We start from the raw sequence: 18,166 nt of genomic DNA, 5'->3' as shown, positions 1-18,166 counted from the left end.
AATCTTTATATGTTCTGATCTGTGCCATCTGTGGCATTTTTTCCTCTACCTACTGAGAGGTTCTGGCGAGTTACAAATAATGTTAACATGTGGATATCTCATTTAGACCTCGCATAGTTTACCTTGAGAGGTCTTCAAAGGCTATTGGAAATCTTTATTTGTTCTAATCTGTGCCATCTGTGGCATTTCTTCCTCTACCTACTGAGAGGTTCTGGCGAGTTACAAATAATGTTAACATGTGGATATCACATCTAGACATCGCATAGTTTGCCTTGAGAGGTTTATTCCTCGATGTTTTTCTCAATATATAACTTCATCATCACACACAAAAATTAAAGTTGATTCATGTGAATTATTATAACTACCTAAAATTGAATTTTTTCGTCACCTGACTTCAACAATTTATCTCATTTTTCTTCCTCTATTTCGATATCAAAATAACCCCTTATACGTGGGGTAATATATAAGTTATTTTTTCAGAATAGAAGCAATATATATATTATATATGAATATATAATATACATAAAAAAATATATATATATATATATATATATATATATATTCATTCTCCTGGATTGTATGCAAGATTACGAAAATAATAAGTCATATGAAGAAACTGAATATTCTGAATTAGTATTATTATGTGAAGAATTTTTATCTATAAAACGATTTCATAATCAGCATATTATTCATGTATTCTTCCTACTGTGTGAGTACAAATAGATTTATGAGCAATAATAAAAATAAAACGAAGGTGTCGACGGAACTCGAACCCACATCCTTCGATTATCTATTATATCGACGACGGGATTTGCCAAGTCGACCACCGCGAGTAGTAATAATATTAGTGGATTTTGTATACTTGTGGTTTATGTCAGTACATGCTCTGAGCTGTGAACGTGATGCGCGCGATTCATTCACACCCTCCATTATTCCTTAGAACATTAGAACCCTCTCTTTCTTTTTTCTTTGTTCCTAAAGTAAATTAAGACAACGGGTGTTTTACTGTGTCTTTGTTAGGAGTGTTTTAGGACTGTGAGACTTTTGAGAGTACAAACTATTATTCTTGTTGGTTTTGATCGTGGATTGAGGATTTGATTTCTTTATTGTTATCAAAATTATTGATAGGTAAGTATTACATGAATTAAATGTATACCATAAAGGCAAGAAGCATAAATATATATATATCCTCAAAAGAATCCATTTGTGTATTTGGGATGATTTGGGAGATTATAGAGATTGAAAATTGGTTAAAATAATCGAATAATATTGAAGGTTAATTACCAAAGTTCCTCTTTATTGTTAATACAACCTCCTGTTTACTTTAGCCTACCTTGGATTTTTATCATCGATTTTTTCATCAATTTCAATGAATCAGAATGTTAGACTTACTGATTACTGATTACTGATTGCTGGGTGTGTTGGTCGGACTAACCCAAACCTGCCACCGCGACCAACGGTCTATTGTAGCACACAAGCATGCTCAAATGTTAGACTTAAGAGAACTCGATGACTTAACGTTTTCAGTTAGTTTATTCTGAAAAATGTGGGAAATTTATCAATTTCAGATGAAAATATAAATGATGGTTTTGAGGTTAGGTTAGGTTAGTTTAGGTTGGGACAGTGAAAAATCATATTTGTACATGAAAATACCATTTTATGATCTTAATGAAACGAATAAACGATTGGATTTAGTTATTCAACCGCTGAACAGGGAAAATACTACAATTCGACGGATTTATACCAAATATCCCCAATTTTCATAAGAACTTTAAAAAATCATATATCTCCCAAACTACAAGTCTCCCGAAGTTGAGACATGTACCAATCGATTTTTCATACAATACTTTATCTAAAAAAAAAAATCGACGACAAAATTGGAGGTCGGCACTAAAGTAAACTTTTACCTTCGGGGTAATCTATTCGCTATATATACTTTATACCTTATACCTATAACTTTTAGGTTTAAAAAAAATGTATAAATCACTGAAGAATATCAGTAAGAGGCATAAGAGGAGGCTGAAACAAAAGGCTGTGGAAAAAATATATGAGGGCATTTCAGTAAACTCTAGTATCGCTACTTCTCCACTCGATACCACTGATAATAACATATCTTGTGAATTGTTACCTGGCCCTTCTCGCACTTGTACCGAAACGAGTACTGACGAAAATATATTGCATATGGCCTCTGATGTTGATGATTCCCAAAATATTTTATTAGATTACTCCTCTGATGATGATGATAATAATTCATCAGATTGTGAATCACAAAATAATTCATTCAATGTTTTAAATTTTGAATCAGACAAAAATGAATCAGTGGAAATGAAACAAAATAAATGTTTAGAGAAAGATATTCGGGAATGGGCAATAAATTACAATATCCGTCACAGAGCACTGTCCTCATTGTTGAGTGTTCTGAATAAAAATAATATATGTGTTCCATTTGATGCCCGAACGCTTTTAAAAACTCCTAGAACAGTTGCAATTGATAAAATGGAACCTGGAGAATATTGTCATTTTGAACTTAAACAAGGGATTTTGAATAGCTTGGATAAATATGTGGATATTGATAATGTTCCTTCTGAGTTGGGGATTGATGTGAATATTGATGGTCTTCCACTGAGTAAGAGCTCAGGTAGTCAATTTTGGCCGATCTTAGGTGCAATTGTTTTGGATGGATCGTACACTCACCCATTCCCAATTGGAATTTATCATGGTACATCCAAACCGGCCTGTGTGAATGATTTTCTGAAAAAATTTGTTGATGAAGCTCGTGTCATTATAGAGAATGGTGTGATATGGAAAACTCACAAAATTGAAATAAAATTCAATGCGTTCATCTGTGATGCTCCTGCTAGAGCTCTCATTTTAGGAGTCAAGAATCACACCGGATACTTTGGGTGCACGAAGTGTATTCAAGAAGGAGACTTCATTAATAATCGAATGACATTTCCAGAAATTGAAAGCACATTAAGAACTAATGAATCTTTCAGAAATAAACTCCAGGAAGAACATCATCGTGAACTATCAATCCTTGAAACTCTTGATATTGATATGGTTTCACAGATTCCTGTGGAGTATATGCACCTGGTATGTTTGGGTGTCATGAAGAGGCTTCTGCAGTTTGGGTGCAAAGGTAAAATGAATGTCAGAATTCCATCAGTATTGGCAAGAAATGTAGATGCTGATATAATGAAAATATCTGCTTATATTCCACAGGAATTCTGTCGTAAACCTAGACCACTCACAGACGTTGAAAGATTTAAAGCTACAGAATTCAGGTTATTTCTTCTTTATGTTGGTCCCATAATTTTCAAAAATAAATTAGATATTGAATTGTACAATCATTTCTTACATTTATTTTGTGCTATCAGAATACTTGCCACTCCTCATTTATGTTATGATTTAAATGACTATGCTGGCAATCTTTTGAAAATATTTGTTCGAAATTATGGAAATTTATATGGTGAAGAGTATCTTACATATAACGTTCATAACCTTCTTCACCTATGTGATGATGTCAAAAGATTTGGGTGGTTGGATAAGTATAGTGCCTTCAAATTCGAAAATTTCATGTATTCTTTAAAGAAAAAATTATGTCTTTCATCAGGAAAACCATTGCAACAAATCGCAAAACGATTACATGAACTCTCAGACCAGACTACTCATCATGAGAAAGTTCGAAAAATTCCATTTATTGTTCCCCATAGGAACAAAAAATTATTGAACTTTGAGAATTTTATTTTATCTAATGCCATGCCCGATAACTGTTGTTTATTGAAAAGTAAAGAATTTGTTTTGATAGATGACATAAATCTCAATCAAGAAAAATATCTTCTAGAGGGACACAAACTTCAACAAGTAGGTGAGGGTTTGTTCACATTACCATTAGATTCTCGCAGTCTTGGTATACATGTTGTTGAAAAAAGCAATGAGATAGTAAAATTTTCTGAAGTTGATATTTTATGTAAAATTGTTTTGATACCATGGAGTGATAAATTTGTTTCATTTCCATTGATTCACTCGAATGGGAAATAAATTTTGAAATTCATTTCATTTCTTTTACCTATACCTATTTTTAAGTTATTATTTTGTGATATCACCCCAATTCGTACATCCTTTCTTGAGGATTCATACATAATTAGGTATATGCTCATAAAATATATTAAATAAATATATATGTATAAATGAATTGAATTCTCACAATTCTGATGATTATATTCAGTTTTTAGAAAAATGAGTTACGCCGTTGTAAGATTTATTGAAGAATCGAATAATGGCGATGTGGTGGTCTCAGAGGTGCCAATTGGCTGGCTCTCTGCAGATCGCAAGGAATGTAGATGGCCACCTAATAACAGCAAAATATATATTACTAAAAACAGACCAGCTTCTGACAATTGGCCAACGTATCCAGTTGAAGTTGAGTGTGTTTGTGGTGAGTTGCTTTTGCATTATCTGAATTTTGAATTTACATTTTCATCAATTTAGACACATTGAGTGAAGCCAAAATGAAGGCCCTGAGCTGCTCTTCAGATGAAGAAGGAAGACAAAGGGGAAAGGGGTGCCGAGCCCCAAAACCGGTAAAAGTATACAGCCCTGAAAACCCTCGAAGACAAGGTATATAAAAATTCTACTAATACTCTGAAACTTGACAGTCAAATACCTATGCCTAGTTTTTTGATATTGACTGGTAATAATATATATTTCTGCACAAAGTATTATTATCATTTGCTTAAATAGGTTTTCCTGAAGTAAGTTTGATTTTATTGATTTATTTAAAAATTTCACTTGAAAGGACTTATGAATGCTATGAAGGTTGAATTTGATTCAATCCATATTTTCAGGTGTAAAAGCTCCATCCTTACCTCCATTGATGGAGGATGGGTATGTCGACTATTTTTTACAAAAATACCCAGTAGCAGTTCCAGTTGATGGTGAGCATTATTTTCTCTTATACCTTTAATTCTTTTTGAAATATCAACCTCCCAACCTGAATCTTCAGTATTTTAGTCATTTAGTCATGGAGTCCATACCATAATGAAATTTGATGTATAATTATTTTTTCAGACCAACAAGGTGAGGATGAGGATAATAATAATATATATGAGAGGAATTTAACGGATTTGGGCAGTGGTTCCCAAACTCCAACTAATTCAGGTAATATTACGTATTAATAGAATACAATAAGCATCCCTTGACTTTTGGGGACTGATTTTATGCATTAAGTAACCATAACATTATATTATATTTCATCATTAGGTAAAACATATCGTTAATTGAGTGTTTCATTTCATAAACTGATATTTATTAATTATTGAAATATTACAGAAATACTCTCTCAGCCACTGCGGTCAGTGTCTAAGACATCGAGGGCCACCCAAACAGGTTAGATTGATACTGCATTTCATTGAAAATGTTGAAAAATACAAACATACATACATATGTTGAATAAAATCTTTATAATAAGGAGTAGGGCAGTTATTTCTTCATTGAAGTTTATGCATTTTCAGAAAAGACAGACCTTGGTGATATAGATCTGAGATCTCTCCTACATTCCATAATTAGGACTCAAGCTGAGCATTCGATAGCTTTAGAAGAAATAAAGCAAACGCTGGTGAAGGAAAAGCAGGGTGCTGAGGCAAGTGAGGTCGAGATGGTGTTCGATTTCGATCTCCCCTGCGATTCCTTGGACTCCTTGGAGAGTCTGGAGTCATACGTTAACACCCACCGCTCACAGTTTGTAAGAAATATTCTATGAAAATGAGCTATGATAAATAATAATTTTATTAATATTTCAGGTTAAGTTTCTTCAAAAGATTGGAGGGAATGATGGGAGAGACAACACCTGCAGATGTCTCAGATCTATATTCACGAACAGTTTGGGTGAGATCTGTTCTTGGACAGGCCAGAAATCAAATTACCCTGTGTGTAATTTGAAAATAATGGAATTCATCTTCGGTAAGTAACAATAGGAAAAATTGTCATATATCCAGCTCATTGATTTTTCTTGTCTAATGGCTGAAATTTAAAAGGTCAACGAAGTCCTAATCTCCCCATAGGGAACATCTCTTCTTCAGTAAATATGTTCAATATGCAAATTGACCCCAAAAAAGTGTAACAACCACATAAGTTCTTGTTTTTGAAAACTTCTTGAATGTTGTTCCATCTTTGGATACCAGTACCAATCAACCTGTTCAGGAGCGATATGCAACTCAAATCTTCCAGATCTTTTCATGCAGCCATATATTAACCAGAATATATTGTGTGACATTTTATTTGAGTTATCTTTATTTTTCAGATGTGGTCCATAAAAAATTTTCTATAACAAGAAAGGATTTCGAATTTTACACCAAAGAATGGTTTAGACACAGTAGGCAGAGGAGAGAGAGGGATGACAAAAAAAAGGGGAAATAATTCTTTTCAGTTTTTTTTTGTAATTTCTCTTCATTATATTTAATGTTGTTTTTTTTTATTTTCTGTAAATATTTTTAAATATATTATAATCTGTTTGTTCTTTTGTTATGTTGAATATTTTTTCATAATTTTTTCATTATATTAAAATCTGAAAAGGCTGAAGGACTTTGGTCATTATTATCATTATTTTTATAACCTGTTTGTTTTTTCTTTTTTTTATGTGATATTTCTTTTTTTGTTCATTTTCCTTTTTCATAGATTTAATAATTATAAGTTTTTCATTTTTTTATGTTGAATGTGATATTCCTTTTTTGTACCTGTTCAATATTGTGATAATAAAATATTTTCATTCATATATATAGTATTTTTTATTTCATTTGAAAACTAAGTAGTTTATTTAAAATAGACTGTAGCGTCTTTAAACGTTCGAATAAATGAAAAAAGGCTTCACAAAAGAAGTTCATAAAATGTCTTACATACAGCGATTCAATGTGCACAAAACGCTTTGGAAATGTTTTATTTACAGCGATTTAATGTGCGCATAACGTTTTGCAAATGTTCTTTTGTGTCCATGAAAAGGCTATCAAAAAAACTTTAGAGAAGTTCCTTTTGAGACATCCCAGGGACATCCTTATAATAGCCGCGTGCGGCGGACATTGGCTGTTCTATAAAAGTTCTATTCATGTATTAACAGAACATCGCAGTGGATGTTCAATGTCTCGAAATCTCTTACTTTTAACATCTCTGAGATGTTTTTGTGCTCGCTGGGGGGGAGGTGGTGTACTGATTGCAGTGTGCTCAAATCTTTTGGCTTCCCCACTTGATCTCAGCTCCGTGAGTTCTGTTTTCCCCGGGGTCGATGTGATCGGGTTGAGGTTGACTATTCGAGGCTCAAATTTTTAAATATCTATATACCACCAACCTCCTCCGATCACTACGAGGAGATTTTCGAGACCCTTTCTTGCCTACCATGTTTATGCAATGAAGACGATAAGTTGATAATTACAGGTGATTTCAATATACCGGAGTACATCACGGGCAGGGATAAAAATCTGCATAATGGCAGAGTCGACGCGCTTGAGAATTTTATTAACTTTTTCGGACTCATCCAGCAAAATAAGATATTGAATGCTAAAAACAGGATTTTGAATCTTATCTGTACTCGATGCTCTATTGTTGTTCTCGAGTCCCTATCTCCTGTTGTTTCCGTCGATGCGCATCACCCCCCCCTTGGAATTTTCATTGTCATTGACTTCGAAACCGATTAAGAGTGTTAAAGCCAATCTTGAGTGTTTTAACTTCAGGAAGGCAGATTTTCCGCGGCTTTATGACGCGATCCTCAACACCAATTGGGATATATTGAATGAACAAACTGATGTCAATTTAGCTTGTAACATGTTTTATTCTATTCTGAATAATGTTTTTTCTCAATTTGTCCCCAGATCGATAAATAGAAAGTCTTCTCACCCACCATGGTTCACGGGACATATTATTACTAGGCTGAAAGAGAAAAATAGGTATTTGCGCATGTATAAGTCAACGGGCGATGTTCAATATGTCAATAAATATAAAGATCTTCGCAGGGATATAAAGAAAGAAATTGCTGTAGCGTGCGAATTTCACGAAAAAAGCTGAGGCAGATTTATCTGAGAACCCATCAAAATTTTGGTCTTATATGAATTCAATTCGGGATAGTTCTCTCATTCCTGGTTCGATGAACTACGGAGATCGTCACCTCTCAGCACCTCAGGACATTGTTCAGGCTTTCGCTTCTCTCTTCAGCTCAAATTTTAATGAAACCTCAGACTTCAATCTGAGTGATCTGCCACCTGTCAACTCTTTTGGCCAAACTCTAACTATTCCTGAAATAACAGAGGATGCTGTGCTCAAGTCCTTAAAAAAATGCAAAGCAAATATGACAGCGGGGCCCGATGGAGTTCCCTCGTTTCTGTTGAAGGACTGTGCGATCGTTTTGGTCAGGCCTCTGACTGTTATTTATAGACTGTCTCTCTCAAAACTTTCCTTTCCGACCATCTGGAAAGAGGGTAGTGTGTCCTGTTTTCAAAAAGGGCAACAGGGTTAACATCGAAAATTATAGACCCATTGTTATTTTGAGCAACTTCAGCAAAGTTTTTGAGAGAGTGCTTTATGACATAATTTACTCACATGTAAGATGTCATATTTCTGACAGTCAGCATGGGTTCGTGAGGGGTCGATCAACCGTGACCAATATAACATGTTTGACTGAGTACATCACTGCAGCCTTGGATGAATCTTCTCAAGTCGATGTGATTTATACAGATTTTTCGAAAGCGTTCGACAGACTTGATCATGGTATACTCCTCCAGAAGTTATCAGCTTTTGGATTGGGTCTCGGATTTTTGCGCTTCATGAAGTCTTACCTCTCGGACAGAAAACTTTGGGTTCGGTGCTTCGGTTTTAGATCGAATACGTTTGTGGCGTCATCTGGTGTTCCACAGGGGTCTATTTTGGGGCCACTGTTGTTCATAATTTTCATCAACGATATTAGTCTGTATTTAGTGTGTTGTTTCCTCCTTTATGTAGATGATTTTAAATTGTTTCGTCGTATTCTTTCGATTGAGGATTCTTGGGATCTTCAGGGTGACATAGATGGCTTGAATCGTTGGTGCAGGGATAACTTACTTCCCCTAAATATCGGAAAGTGTAACGTGTTATCATTCAGCCGTAAGAGAACAATGATTGAGTTTTCGTATAACGTTGACGGTCGTGTCCTTGGTAGGGTGGCGGAGTATAGGGACCTTGGAGTTCTGTTTGACCAGGGACTCAGTTTTGTACCACATGTGAGATCTATTGTTTCAAAAGGATTTCAAACGCTTGGTTTTATTTTGCGAAACTCAAGGTGGTTACAAGATAACAGGACACTTTTCACTTTGTTTAATGCTCTTGTGAGGTCAAGGCTCGAATATGGGTGCTTAATATGGAGCCCGGGGTACGATGTGCATGTCAATAGTTTAGACAATGTACAGAGGCGATTTTTGAAGTATATATGTTTTCGAATTGACGGTGTTTATCCTAACAGGGGTACTGCACATGCAAATCTTTCAAGTAGATTTGAAGTTAATTCTCTAGAGCGACGGCGTACTTATTTAGGTATTCTGTTCCTGATGAAGATTTTATCCTCGGTAATTGATTGTCCCTACTTGCTTGCCCTTATAAATATTCATGTTCCTAGACTACCCGTGCGAAATATGACCACATTTTACCTACCTTTTCCACGTTCTAATGTACTTCTTTTTTCGCCTCTGTATAGAATGTGTAGTGATTACATGTCCTATCAGGACATTATTGATATATTTCATTGCAATCCATCTGATATAAAAAGGGCTATTCTTGGTTAAATTTATTTTTTTATCGCGAGTGTGAGCTTTTTTCTCCAATGGATTTTTTTTCAGCTCATGCTCTGCTTTGGGTATTATAAAGGTGCTTATTGTTTGTTTAGTTTAGTTACGAATTGTACACGAAGTTAAATTATCGTATTATTTTTTATTGTAAATTTCTCCCATTCTATAATTGGCCTAGGCTGTGGAATGGTGTATTACTTAAATAAATAAATAAATAAATAATACTGTGAGAAAACCATCATTATTCTTGACCGCAGAATCCAACACTTCTTCTTCTTGTTGTGCCCTGTCAGGTCCCCCTGACGTTGGCGATCACGATGGCGAGCTGATCTCTGTCTTCAGCCATTCTGAACAGTTGTTCGACGCTATGTATGCCTGTCCAATCCCGGATGTTTTTCAACCAGGAGATTTGTTTTCTTCCTACGCCCCTGCGGCCCTCTATCTTGCCCTTCATTATAAGTTGTAGAATCCGGTAACGATTTCCTCTGAGAACATGGCCGAGGTATGCCAGTTTTCGGCATCCAACACAATTATAAAAAAATAGGGTTTTAATTTGGAAAACAGAAGTTATGGCCAATTTAAGATCACAATTTTCAACACAAAATTTGAAACACTGTAACGGGTTTGGTTCGGAAAAGCGTTTAATCTCGAGCGCCAGCTATTCTTTCAATAGGGAGAAATAGCAAACCCACCCAGGTACCTACTAGTCGGAGACTGAGTTCGGGGTTATCTAAGGTGGTAGCGATAACAAGTACTTTAAAACCGAATTTATTACAACAATCTAAATTACAGTGAACCATACAGTTATTTCCAAGTCAAGAAATATATACAGCTGATGACCAAGTTCAAAAATGAGGAAAACAAAAATGCAATAACTTGTCACGGTGAACAGAAAGTGAAATCAATGAATCAAAGAATATTCAAATCAATTATTATATATTCAGTCAAACTATCAGGTATTAAAGAAAGCAAACAATTAATAGCGGTTACTTTGATTCCTTCTGAGACAATAACGGATGTACGGGGTTTATACAAAATTTACAGCAACCGGGTGTCTCAGAAAGATCCAAGCCTCTGTAATCGGTTAATTTAGCAATGGGTTTGATCCCGAGCACTTCCAGTGATTTTCAGTGTACAGGCCAATCAGAATTGAAACTATTCAATAAACGGGACGGGGTTGATGCAGATGGAACACAATGCAACAATTTACAGGATAACGGGGTAGTTTATCGTGGTCTCTCCGTGGCAACCTTGGGTGTACACGCCAAGCATTACCAGCAGAAAAACTTCGAGACGTCTGCCGATTGGTTTCTGTCACCAGATAGCCAGGCGAGAGAAGTCTGCGGTAAACGGGAAATCTACACGGAACACATCAGGGGTAGTAGGGTATAAGTTACTGTGGTCTTTCTGTGGCAACCTTGGGTGTCACACGCCAAGCATTACCAGTAGAAAAACTTCGAGATTTCCGTCGACTGGTCTTGGTTCACCAGAGAACCAGGCGACAGAAGTCTGCGTTAAACAGGGGGATTAACAACAAGGATTAACACAATTAAACAAATAAAAGAATGCAACTTTGAATCACGAAGTATGCGGTATCAAGAAAAGACTTACAGTTTGTTCCGGTACGGTAACACCACCACTTAGCAAAAAAAAAACTCTAATAGGAAGAAAGACTTAATTAAAGCAGCAATGAATTAATTACTGAATCAAGAATAAAGAATCACGAAGGAATCAAGAATGAATAATGAATCCAGACTGACTAAAGAATCACGAATCAATAACGAAATCAAGACTGAAAAATGAATGAATCTAGAATACAGAATGACGTTCGTCTGGTGGTGCGGCCCTATTTATTAACTCTACAACATGTGGACGGTCACGTGATCAAAATTGCACTCAAAATTCGGAATTCTCGAATATTCTCCCCAGAAGAAATATTCTTGGTGGCGGTTATCTCTTACAGAGTTCTCATCCTAATCTAAACAGTACAATAGAAGTGATATCCGGATCTGCTCACAGGCGTAGTTCAGTAATCGTCCGGTGTGCGCTCCTTCCATGAAGTGGTTTTCTCCGATCCATGATCCATGATCCATACTCTGCGCTCTGCGTTACGCTCCGTGATAGGTGTCGTCCCTGGCTATGGACCTATTCCGTGGCACTCTATGACTGTCGTTGGTTCTGTGGTATCTGTCAGAAACAACGTGCTTTTAGTGAAATGAAATTACTCCAGAATTGGGGAAGGAAATCGATGGCAACATATAACGGTGAGTACTCCATATCGATTGTTCCATTCCATATTAACGGTTGGAAATATATTGTTCGGAGTTGGAACGTAATCCCTGACGGAGGAATGGTGGAGGCTCTCTGATCCGACAGTCCCCGCTAGGTAGGTTAACAGCTGAACTTTCATTTAAATCTTGTTGAAGTAATTGATATCCTAGAACAGACTTAATTGCCACATAGGTTATGTTTTAACAGTAGAACATTGACAGTATACAGAGCTTTTTCCAGTTTTCTTGGGTAGAATTAATTGAACAGATCACGGATATGCACTTTCACCAGTATCGGTGTTACAATTTCATAGAAAAAGTCACACAGGAGAACAGTAGTAGAGAACTAGATACAATTCAGACTATCTATCCAGTTTTTAAGGTAGTACGGTTAGTATTTGTTTATCGTTATTCATCTTAAATATTCTGAATACAATATTTGAAGCAACGGTTTGTCTCGGAACCTTGTGAATTCACAGAATAATTAATGTAACGGATGTCAAGCTGTGCTTTGCTCTGTCTACCGGATGTACCTTTCAGAAACACAGACAGATGACAATTTATATCGTTTTGACATGTCGGTGTTGCTGAACGGGTTGGCTATATCCAAATGAATTTGACCATTTGATAATGTTTTCCAATTGTAATTGCAAAGCTTGAACGGTATCATGAATCCATTCAATCCACTGAACAAAATGTAGAAAGAAAGTACTGTTTCTAGTTAGATGACATGGTAGATTCTGATTTGTTCGGTGAACTGAATAGGATATGAAATCTTATACGGTGACGGTTGCTGGTTGCTGTCAGGATAATGACAAAGGGTTTGTCAAATCACCGGTGTGATGGTTAACGGAACGGTAATAAAACGATATTTCACATGACTGGGGATCATGTTTAATTAACGGGTGAACATTAAAAATATCTCTATCCTGAGTGAAACGGTTTTAAATCTTTAACATGGATGTTGGTAACCTTCTTACCCTGTTCATCTTTCAGATCATACACTACAGGAGAGACTACCTTAATAACGGTATACGGTTCGGCGAATTTTGCAGCCAGTTTAGCTGCGAAACTATCGACAGCGGATGATAACGGATTTGTGCGACGGAGAACTTTGTCACCTACATGGAAGCGAAATTCTCTACGGCGTAGGTTGTAATGATGAGCCTGCTATTCAAAAGCCCTGTACAACCGAGCTTGCACAAACTCATGTGCTTCCTGCAGGTGCCGGATTTGATCTGTATATGTATATGTATATGTATATTCCAGTATAATGTTACAAAAAATGTTACAAAAAATACTGATCTTAATTCATACAATCAAGATTGTAGAATTCGTCACACAAACAATAAACAAAAAGACACTGAATAAAAGTAAGTGTATATGAGTCACACAATCAAACAAAATTTGACACACGGAAACAATCAACTTTGACATCAATGGCAAGATACTCGTCTATGGTATAAAAACACTGTTCAATAAGGAACCTCTTCACTGATTTAGTGAACAACTTCTCGGGCAAGGCTCTGATCTCTTGCGGCAGCTTATTGTATAATTTAGGTCCCCAAACGTCAATATAAATGGTATTTCCAGATAGCCGATGGAAGCCAAATACACAGCTTGTCCCTATTTCTTGTATTGTATCCAGACGAGCTCACTGAGAAGTTTTCGATATGTCTGTGAACATAATTTAGACAGGTGAGTATATATAATCCCGGCAAGGTAAGTATCCCTTCGGTTACAAAAAAACCCCTACAACTCTCCCTAGACCCTGCGCCTACAAGCGCCCGTACAGCCCTCTTCTGTTGCAGGAATATTTCCTTCGCGTGCGAGGAATTGCCCCAAAACATAATTGCGTATGAAATTACGCTATGAAAGAAGGAGAAATAGACGATTCTAGCTGACAGGTGAGTTGAATTCCTTTTCATGTGTCTTATGGCAAATATTGCCCCGTTTAGCTTCTTCTTAATCCCCTCAATATGCTCCTTCCAGTTGAGCCTTGAATCAAGGAGCACTCCGAGAAAACTCAGTGTGGCCAGATCTTCTGACTTAGAAAAACATATTCGTTGCGTTTTCTCGGTATTCATGACCAAACGATTCGCCGTGAACCAGGCCTCCACCTCCTTCATCCGCCTCTCCAATTCAAACTCCAACGACAGTTGAGAGTCACCACGCAGTATGAAGGAGCTGTGATCAGCAAACATTCGCACACCAAGGAGTCCCAAGTCATTTATGAAGATGAGGAACAGGAGAGGGCCCAAAATTTACCCCTGAGGTACACCCATTTTTATGTTGGTACTAGTCGACCATCGTTTCTCCCAGTAGACTCTCTGTGTTCTACCACTTAAGTAGCTCTTAATCAAATCCAATGTCACACCTCTTACGCCGTAGTGCTGCAGTTTATTCAATAATATAGTATGGTCTACAAGATCGAAAGCTTTGGTGAGATCGCAGCAAATAAGCTGACATAGTTGGTGATTTTCTGAGGCACTATTTGATCAAGGATTTCCTTCAATGCAGTTGTAACAGATCTGTTTTTTCGAAACCCATGTTGTTTAGTCGTAAATAAATTGTTACCCTCAAAATATCCCTGTAATCGGTCCTTGATGCATCTCTCAAAAATCTTCGATAAAACGGGAAGTATTGCAATGGGTCTATAGTTTTGACAACAATTCGGACACTTTCCCTTGAATACAGGAACAATCTTCGCTCGTTTCATCTTGTCCGGAAATTCGCCCTCGACAACACATTTATTCAACACCATCTGCAATGGATCGCTAATCTCCTCTGCTTTATCAGACATGTTGGTATCCCATATACATCCATGGTCGTCTTATGCTTCAGGGACTTAATAATCTTAACCACTTCCTGAGATGTTATAGGGTTGAAGAAAAATGAACCGCTAGATCTGACTGTTGACTCCTTCAAATAGTGGCCTGCCGACTTTTCTGCCCGTGGCAAGTTCTCCGATAGCTCTTCGCCAATCCTCGAAAAGTATTCACTGATACTCTCCACTTTCAATCGACCCCCAGGATCCTGTCTCCTCTTTGACCTTACGTTTTCATTTATTATCCTCCATATAACCTTCGTTTTATTTTCTGCCCTAGATACCATGTTTTCCATTGTTTCTCTTTTATGATTTTCGAGCCTTTCAAAAAATTGCTTTTTTTTTCCTCCGTATAGTTCATATACAGTATCTTCTCTTCTTATCATAGCCTGTAGGGCCAGAATTTCCAACTCATTTTTTGCATTTTTCAGATCCGACGGTATTGAATTTTTAGCCTTACACTTCTTCACCAGCTTTCTCTGAATAGGACAAAAGGACTCTATCATTACAACAAGGTTATCGTGGAAGGAGGTGTACGCTTCTTGCGCTGACTTTCCCGACAACAAACTCTCCCAGTCAAATTCCCTTATCGCTCTTCTCAACTTCCGAATACATTTTTTTCCCATGTTTCGTTTATAAATGTGTTCCTGTCGTTTGTGGTTCTCATCTTCATGCATGTAAGTGAATATATCTGAGCCCTGTGGTCCGAGAAATGTAGCTTCTCTGTTTCGGTTGTGGTGTCGTTTTCACTCAAGTTTGTCATAATATTGTCTATGCACTTTGATGATGTTTTAGTCGTCCTCGATGGTTCTGTAGTTGTGATTCGTAATCCGAATGTTTCTATGAGGTCCAGCAATCTGTTCTTTTCTGTGCTATCCCCTCTGAAATCAACATTAAAATCTCCTGCCACAACAACCCTAAAGTCCTTCAACTGGCATAATTCCTGGAGAGCGTCAGAAAATATATCCAAAAAAACCCCAAAATCGCCATCAGGCACCCTGTACACAGCCAATAATAAAATATTTTTTTCAGGATATCTAACAGCAACCATTTATGTGACCTTCTCAACGGACATTTCCATGATGGACTGAATATCCTCAGTCGGAACGCCATTCCTGACGAGAACCATCACCCCACCTCGCCTATAGGATGTTCTACATAAAGCAGAGGCAACAACATATCCGCTAACATTAAGATATTTCAGGGATTCAGTCGTCAGAAAATGCTCTGTGATACAAATTGCATCACATTTTTTAACCTCAGAAACAATACCTAATAATGTGATCTTTCTTCAATACTAAGAACTTTGCTTTTCTCTTACCTGAGTTGTTTCCACGAGCCTCGTCTTTGTCACTAGTTCGACCATTGCGCTCTGTTGGAGCCTCGAAAGAAATACCTCCGGAGCGTCACATTCTCAGGCCATTTATCCCCGGCATAAACGTCACTTAATAAACTGATATCAGCTCCGATCTTAAATGATATACTCTTCGCATCATCCCTTTTAGGCAGCTGTTCCACGACGAAGTCATCTCTCCCAAAGGTCTTCTTAAGATGATCCAATATTTGTTCCCTATTTGTATTCATGTTAACTCTACCCAGATGTAACCAGCATAATTTTGGAATTCCGGTGAAATCTTCTGAATTTCGATTTTGCCCAACTGTGATGCTCATCGGACGTTCTAATCTCTTGATTATTTTCTCCTCTGTGTTAGGTTGTAGTTTGGGGTCAGTCTTCACCAAGGGAGGCGGGAACTTGACACCTTCATTTTTCCTGCCATTGTCTGACACACTCACCGACGTGGCAACATCAGATTTTTGACTTTTTCCGTTAGCCCTAGAAAAATTTGTCATAGTGGCAACGTCGGTATTTCCCTGGTGCAAGGTCATTTTCCTGGGTTTGTTTTGGTTTGATGTTAAATTGGAAATAAGTAATTGTTGGTTTTCCACCGACCTTTCTAACTCACTCAGTAGCCTTTTCGAGTAGCCTAATTCAATTTTTGCACATTTGAGTTCATGTGAGTGAGTGAGTGAGTCATGTCTCTATTTACTTCGGTTGGGTTACTGTTTTCCTCATTTTGGGGGTTTGTCGAATAAATCGCCCTAGGGACACTTAGCTCCCTACCAAAATTCAGAAAAGCCGGAGTAAACCCAGTAGACTCTTGTTCAGCGGTGTTAATAGCAAAAACTAATTCCCCTAACTTTTCATCCCAGTTTCTCTGATCGGTTTCGCAAAATTGTGCAATCATAGTTTTTAGTGTTCGATTCGCTCTCTCTACCGGATTACACTGTGGTGATTACGGTGGGGTAAATCTGTGAGCTATATTCAGTTCCTGAAGGCTGTTTTTAAATAACTTACTATCATACTGTACTCCATTATCGGAGATAACAACTGACGGACATTCATATTTCAGGATGATTTGTTAATTAATACTATAACGTTGATAAAAATGATCACTGAATCGTATCAAATTTTTTGCCATGTTGAAGTGTCGGTGGAGGGTATGGGAAATTTGAAATGGCGAGCGCCGAAGGCGAGTGGCCGGGTAGAGCGGTAAATGGAACGCAAGAGTAAGAATCGAGCTTTCCGAAAATGCCTAGATCGTATTTTTACCCCGTCTAGAAGTGTCCGAAAATTGCGTGAGAATATCGCGAAATTCACGATTTTCGCGAAAAGGTACCGAACTGATTTGATTAGCTTGAGAGATCCGCGGTAGCTCGAGAGCCGGGATGGGTGTCGAACTAACCTCGAAGGACCCGAAATTAAAATAGGCCTGTTCTTTTTCCCGGAGCCCGAACGAAATCTCCTAAAAAAGCGAAAGAAATTTGAGAATTTTTGACGTCTACGAAAATTTGATAAATTAATTTCCAAGAGCATAGAGGTAGTTTCGATCACGTCTGACGTTTCGAATGGGGTTTCTGCAGTTTTCGGAAACTCGAGTCGATTATTATATGAATAATGCCAAAATAGGGGAGATAAATGCTAGAGAATCATTCTCCATATCCTGTAGCATCTCCAGGTACCTATATTTCGGCTCCATATGTACAGGTAAGTTTGCAATTTTCGATATTACGAAACCACCTCGGTAAAGCACCGTTCAGAACCTTCGTTTTGGCCCTGAATATTTTCAGTTTTTTCGCGTTGAAATTGCCAAAATAAATTTATATCAGGAAAGTCGAGGTCACTATTCAGTTTGTCTTTGTCGGTGATTTCAACCTCAGTGATTACGTGTGGTCGCCAGATAGTGCTGACGGTGATTTGAAGCCAAATG

General features: G+C 37.2%; 2 protein-coding genes across 4 annotated transcripts; one reads left to right on the top strand and one right to left on the bottom strand.

The window, feature by feature from the left end:
• Positions 1-810: 810 nt before the first annotated feature.
• Positions 811-6,601, top strand: LOC123321583. 3 transcript variants are annotated; one of them, XM_044909254.1, is made up of 9 exons: positions 826-1,128; positions 4,229-4,438; positions 4,492-4,620; positions 4,848-4,937; positions 5,071-5,160; positions 5,332-5,388; positions 5,514-5,743; positions 5,802-5,961; positions 6,302-6,601. In XM_044909254.1, the coding sequence occupies exons 2-9, from the start codon at positions 4,240-4,242 to the stop codon at positions 6,415-6,417; spliced, it is 1,071 nt and encodes a 356-aa protein (XP_044765189.1). In that variant the 5' UTR covers positions 826-1,128; positions 4,229-4,239; the 3' UTR covers positions 6,418-6,601. The 3 variants fall into 3 exon arrangements, with proteins under 3 accessions (XP_044765188.1, XP_044765189.1, XP_044765190.1); XM_044909255.1 differs by lacking the exon at positions 826-1,128 and having other exon boundaries at positions 1,567-4,438; XM_044909253.1 differs by lacking the exons at positions 4,229-4,438; positions 4,492-4,620; positions 4,848-4,937; ... (3 more) ...; positions 5,802-5,961; positions 6,302-6,601 and adding an exon at positions 1,964-4,152 and having other exon boundaries at positions 811-1,128.
• Positions 6,602-11,373: 4,772 nt separating this feature from the next.
• On the bottom strand, positions 11,374-17,314 carry LOC123322179. The gene is made up of 2 exons (XM_044910047.1): positions 16,219-17,314; positions 11,374-11,987 (listed from the first exon to the last, which is right to left on the bottom strand). Exon 1 carries the CDS (start codon positions 16,782-16,784, stop codon positions 16,251-16,253), a length of 534 nt encoding a protein of 177 aa, XP_044765982.1. The 5' UTR covers positions 16,785-17,314; the 3' UTR covers positions 11,374-11,987; positions 16,219-16,250.
• Between the last annotated feature and the right edge of the window lie 852 nt (positions 17,315-18,166).

Source organism: Coccinella septempunctata, chromosome X, assembly GCF_907165205.1.
Source record: "Coccinella septempunctata chromosome X, icCocSept1.1, whole genome shotgun sequence".
Taxonomy (NCBI): Eukaryota; Metazoa; Arthropoda; class Insecta; order Coleoptera; family Coccinellidae; genus Coccinella; species Coccinella septempunctata.
The sequence above is the reverse complement of the archived record's forward strand: the minus strand, read 5'-3'. Positions and strand labels throughout refer to the sequence as shown.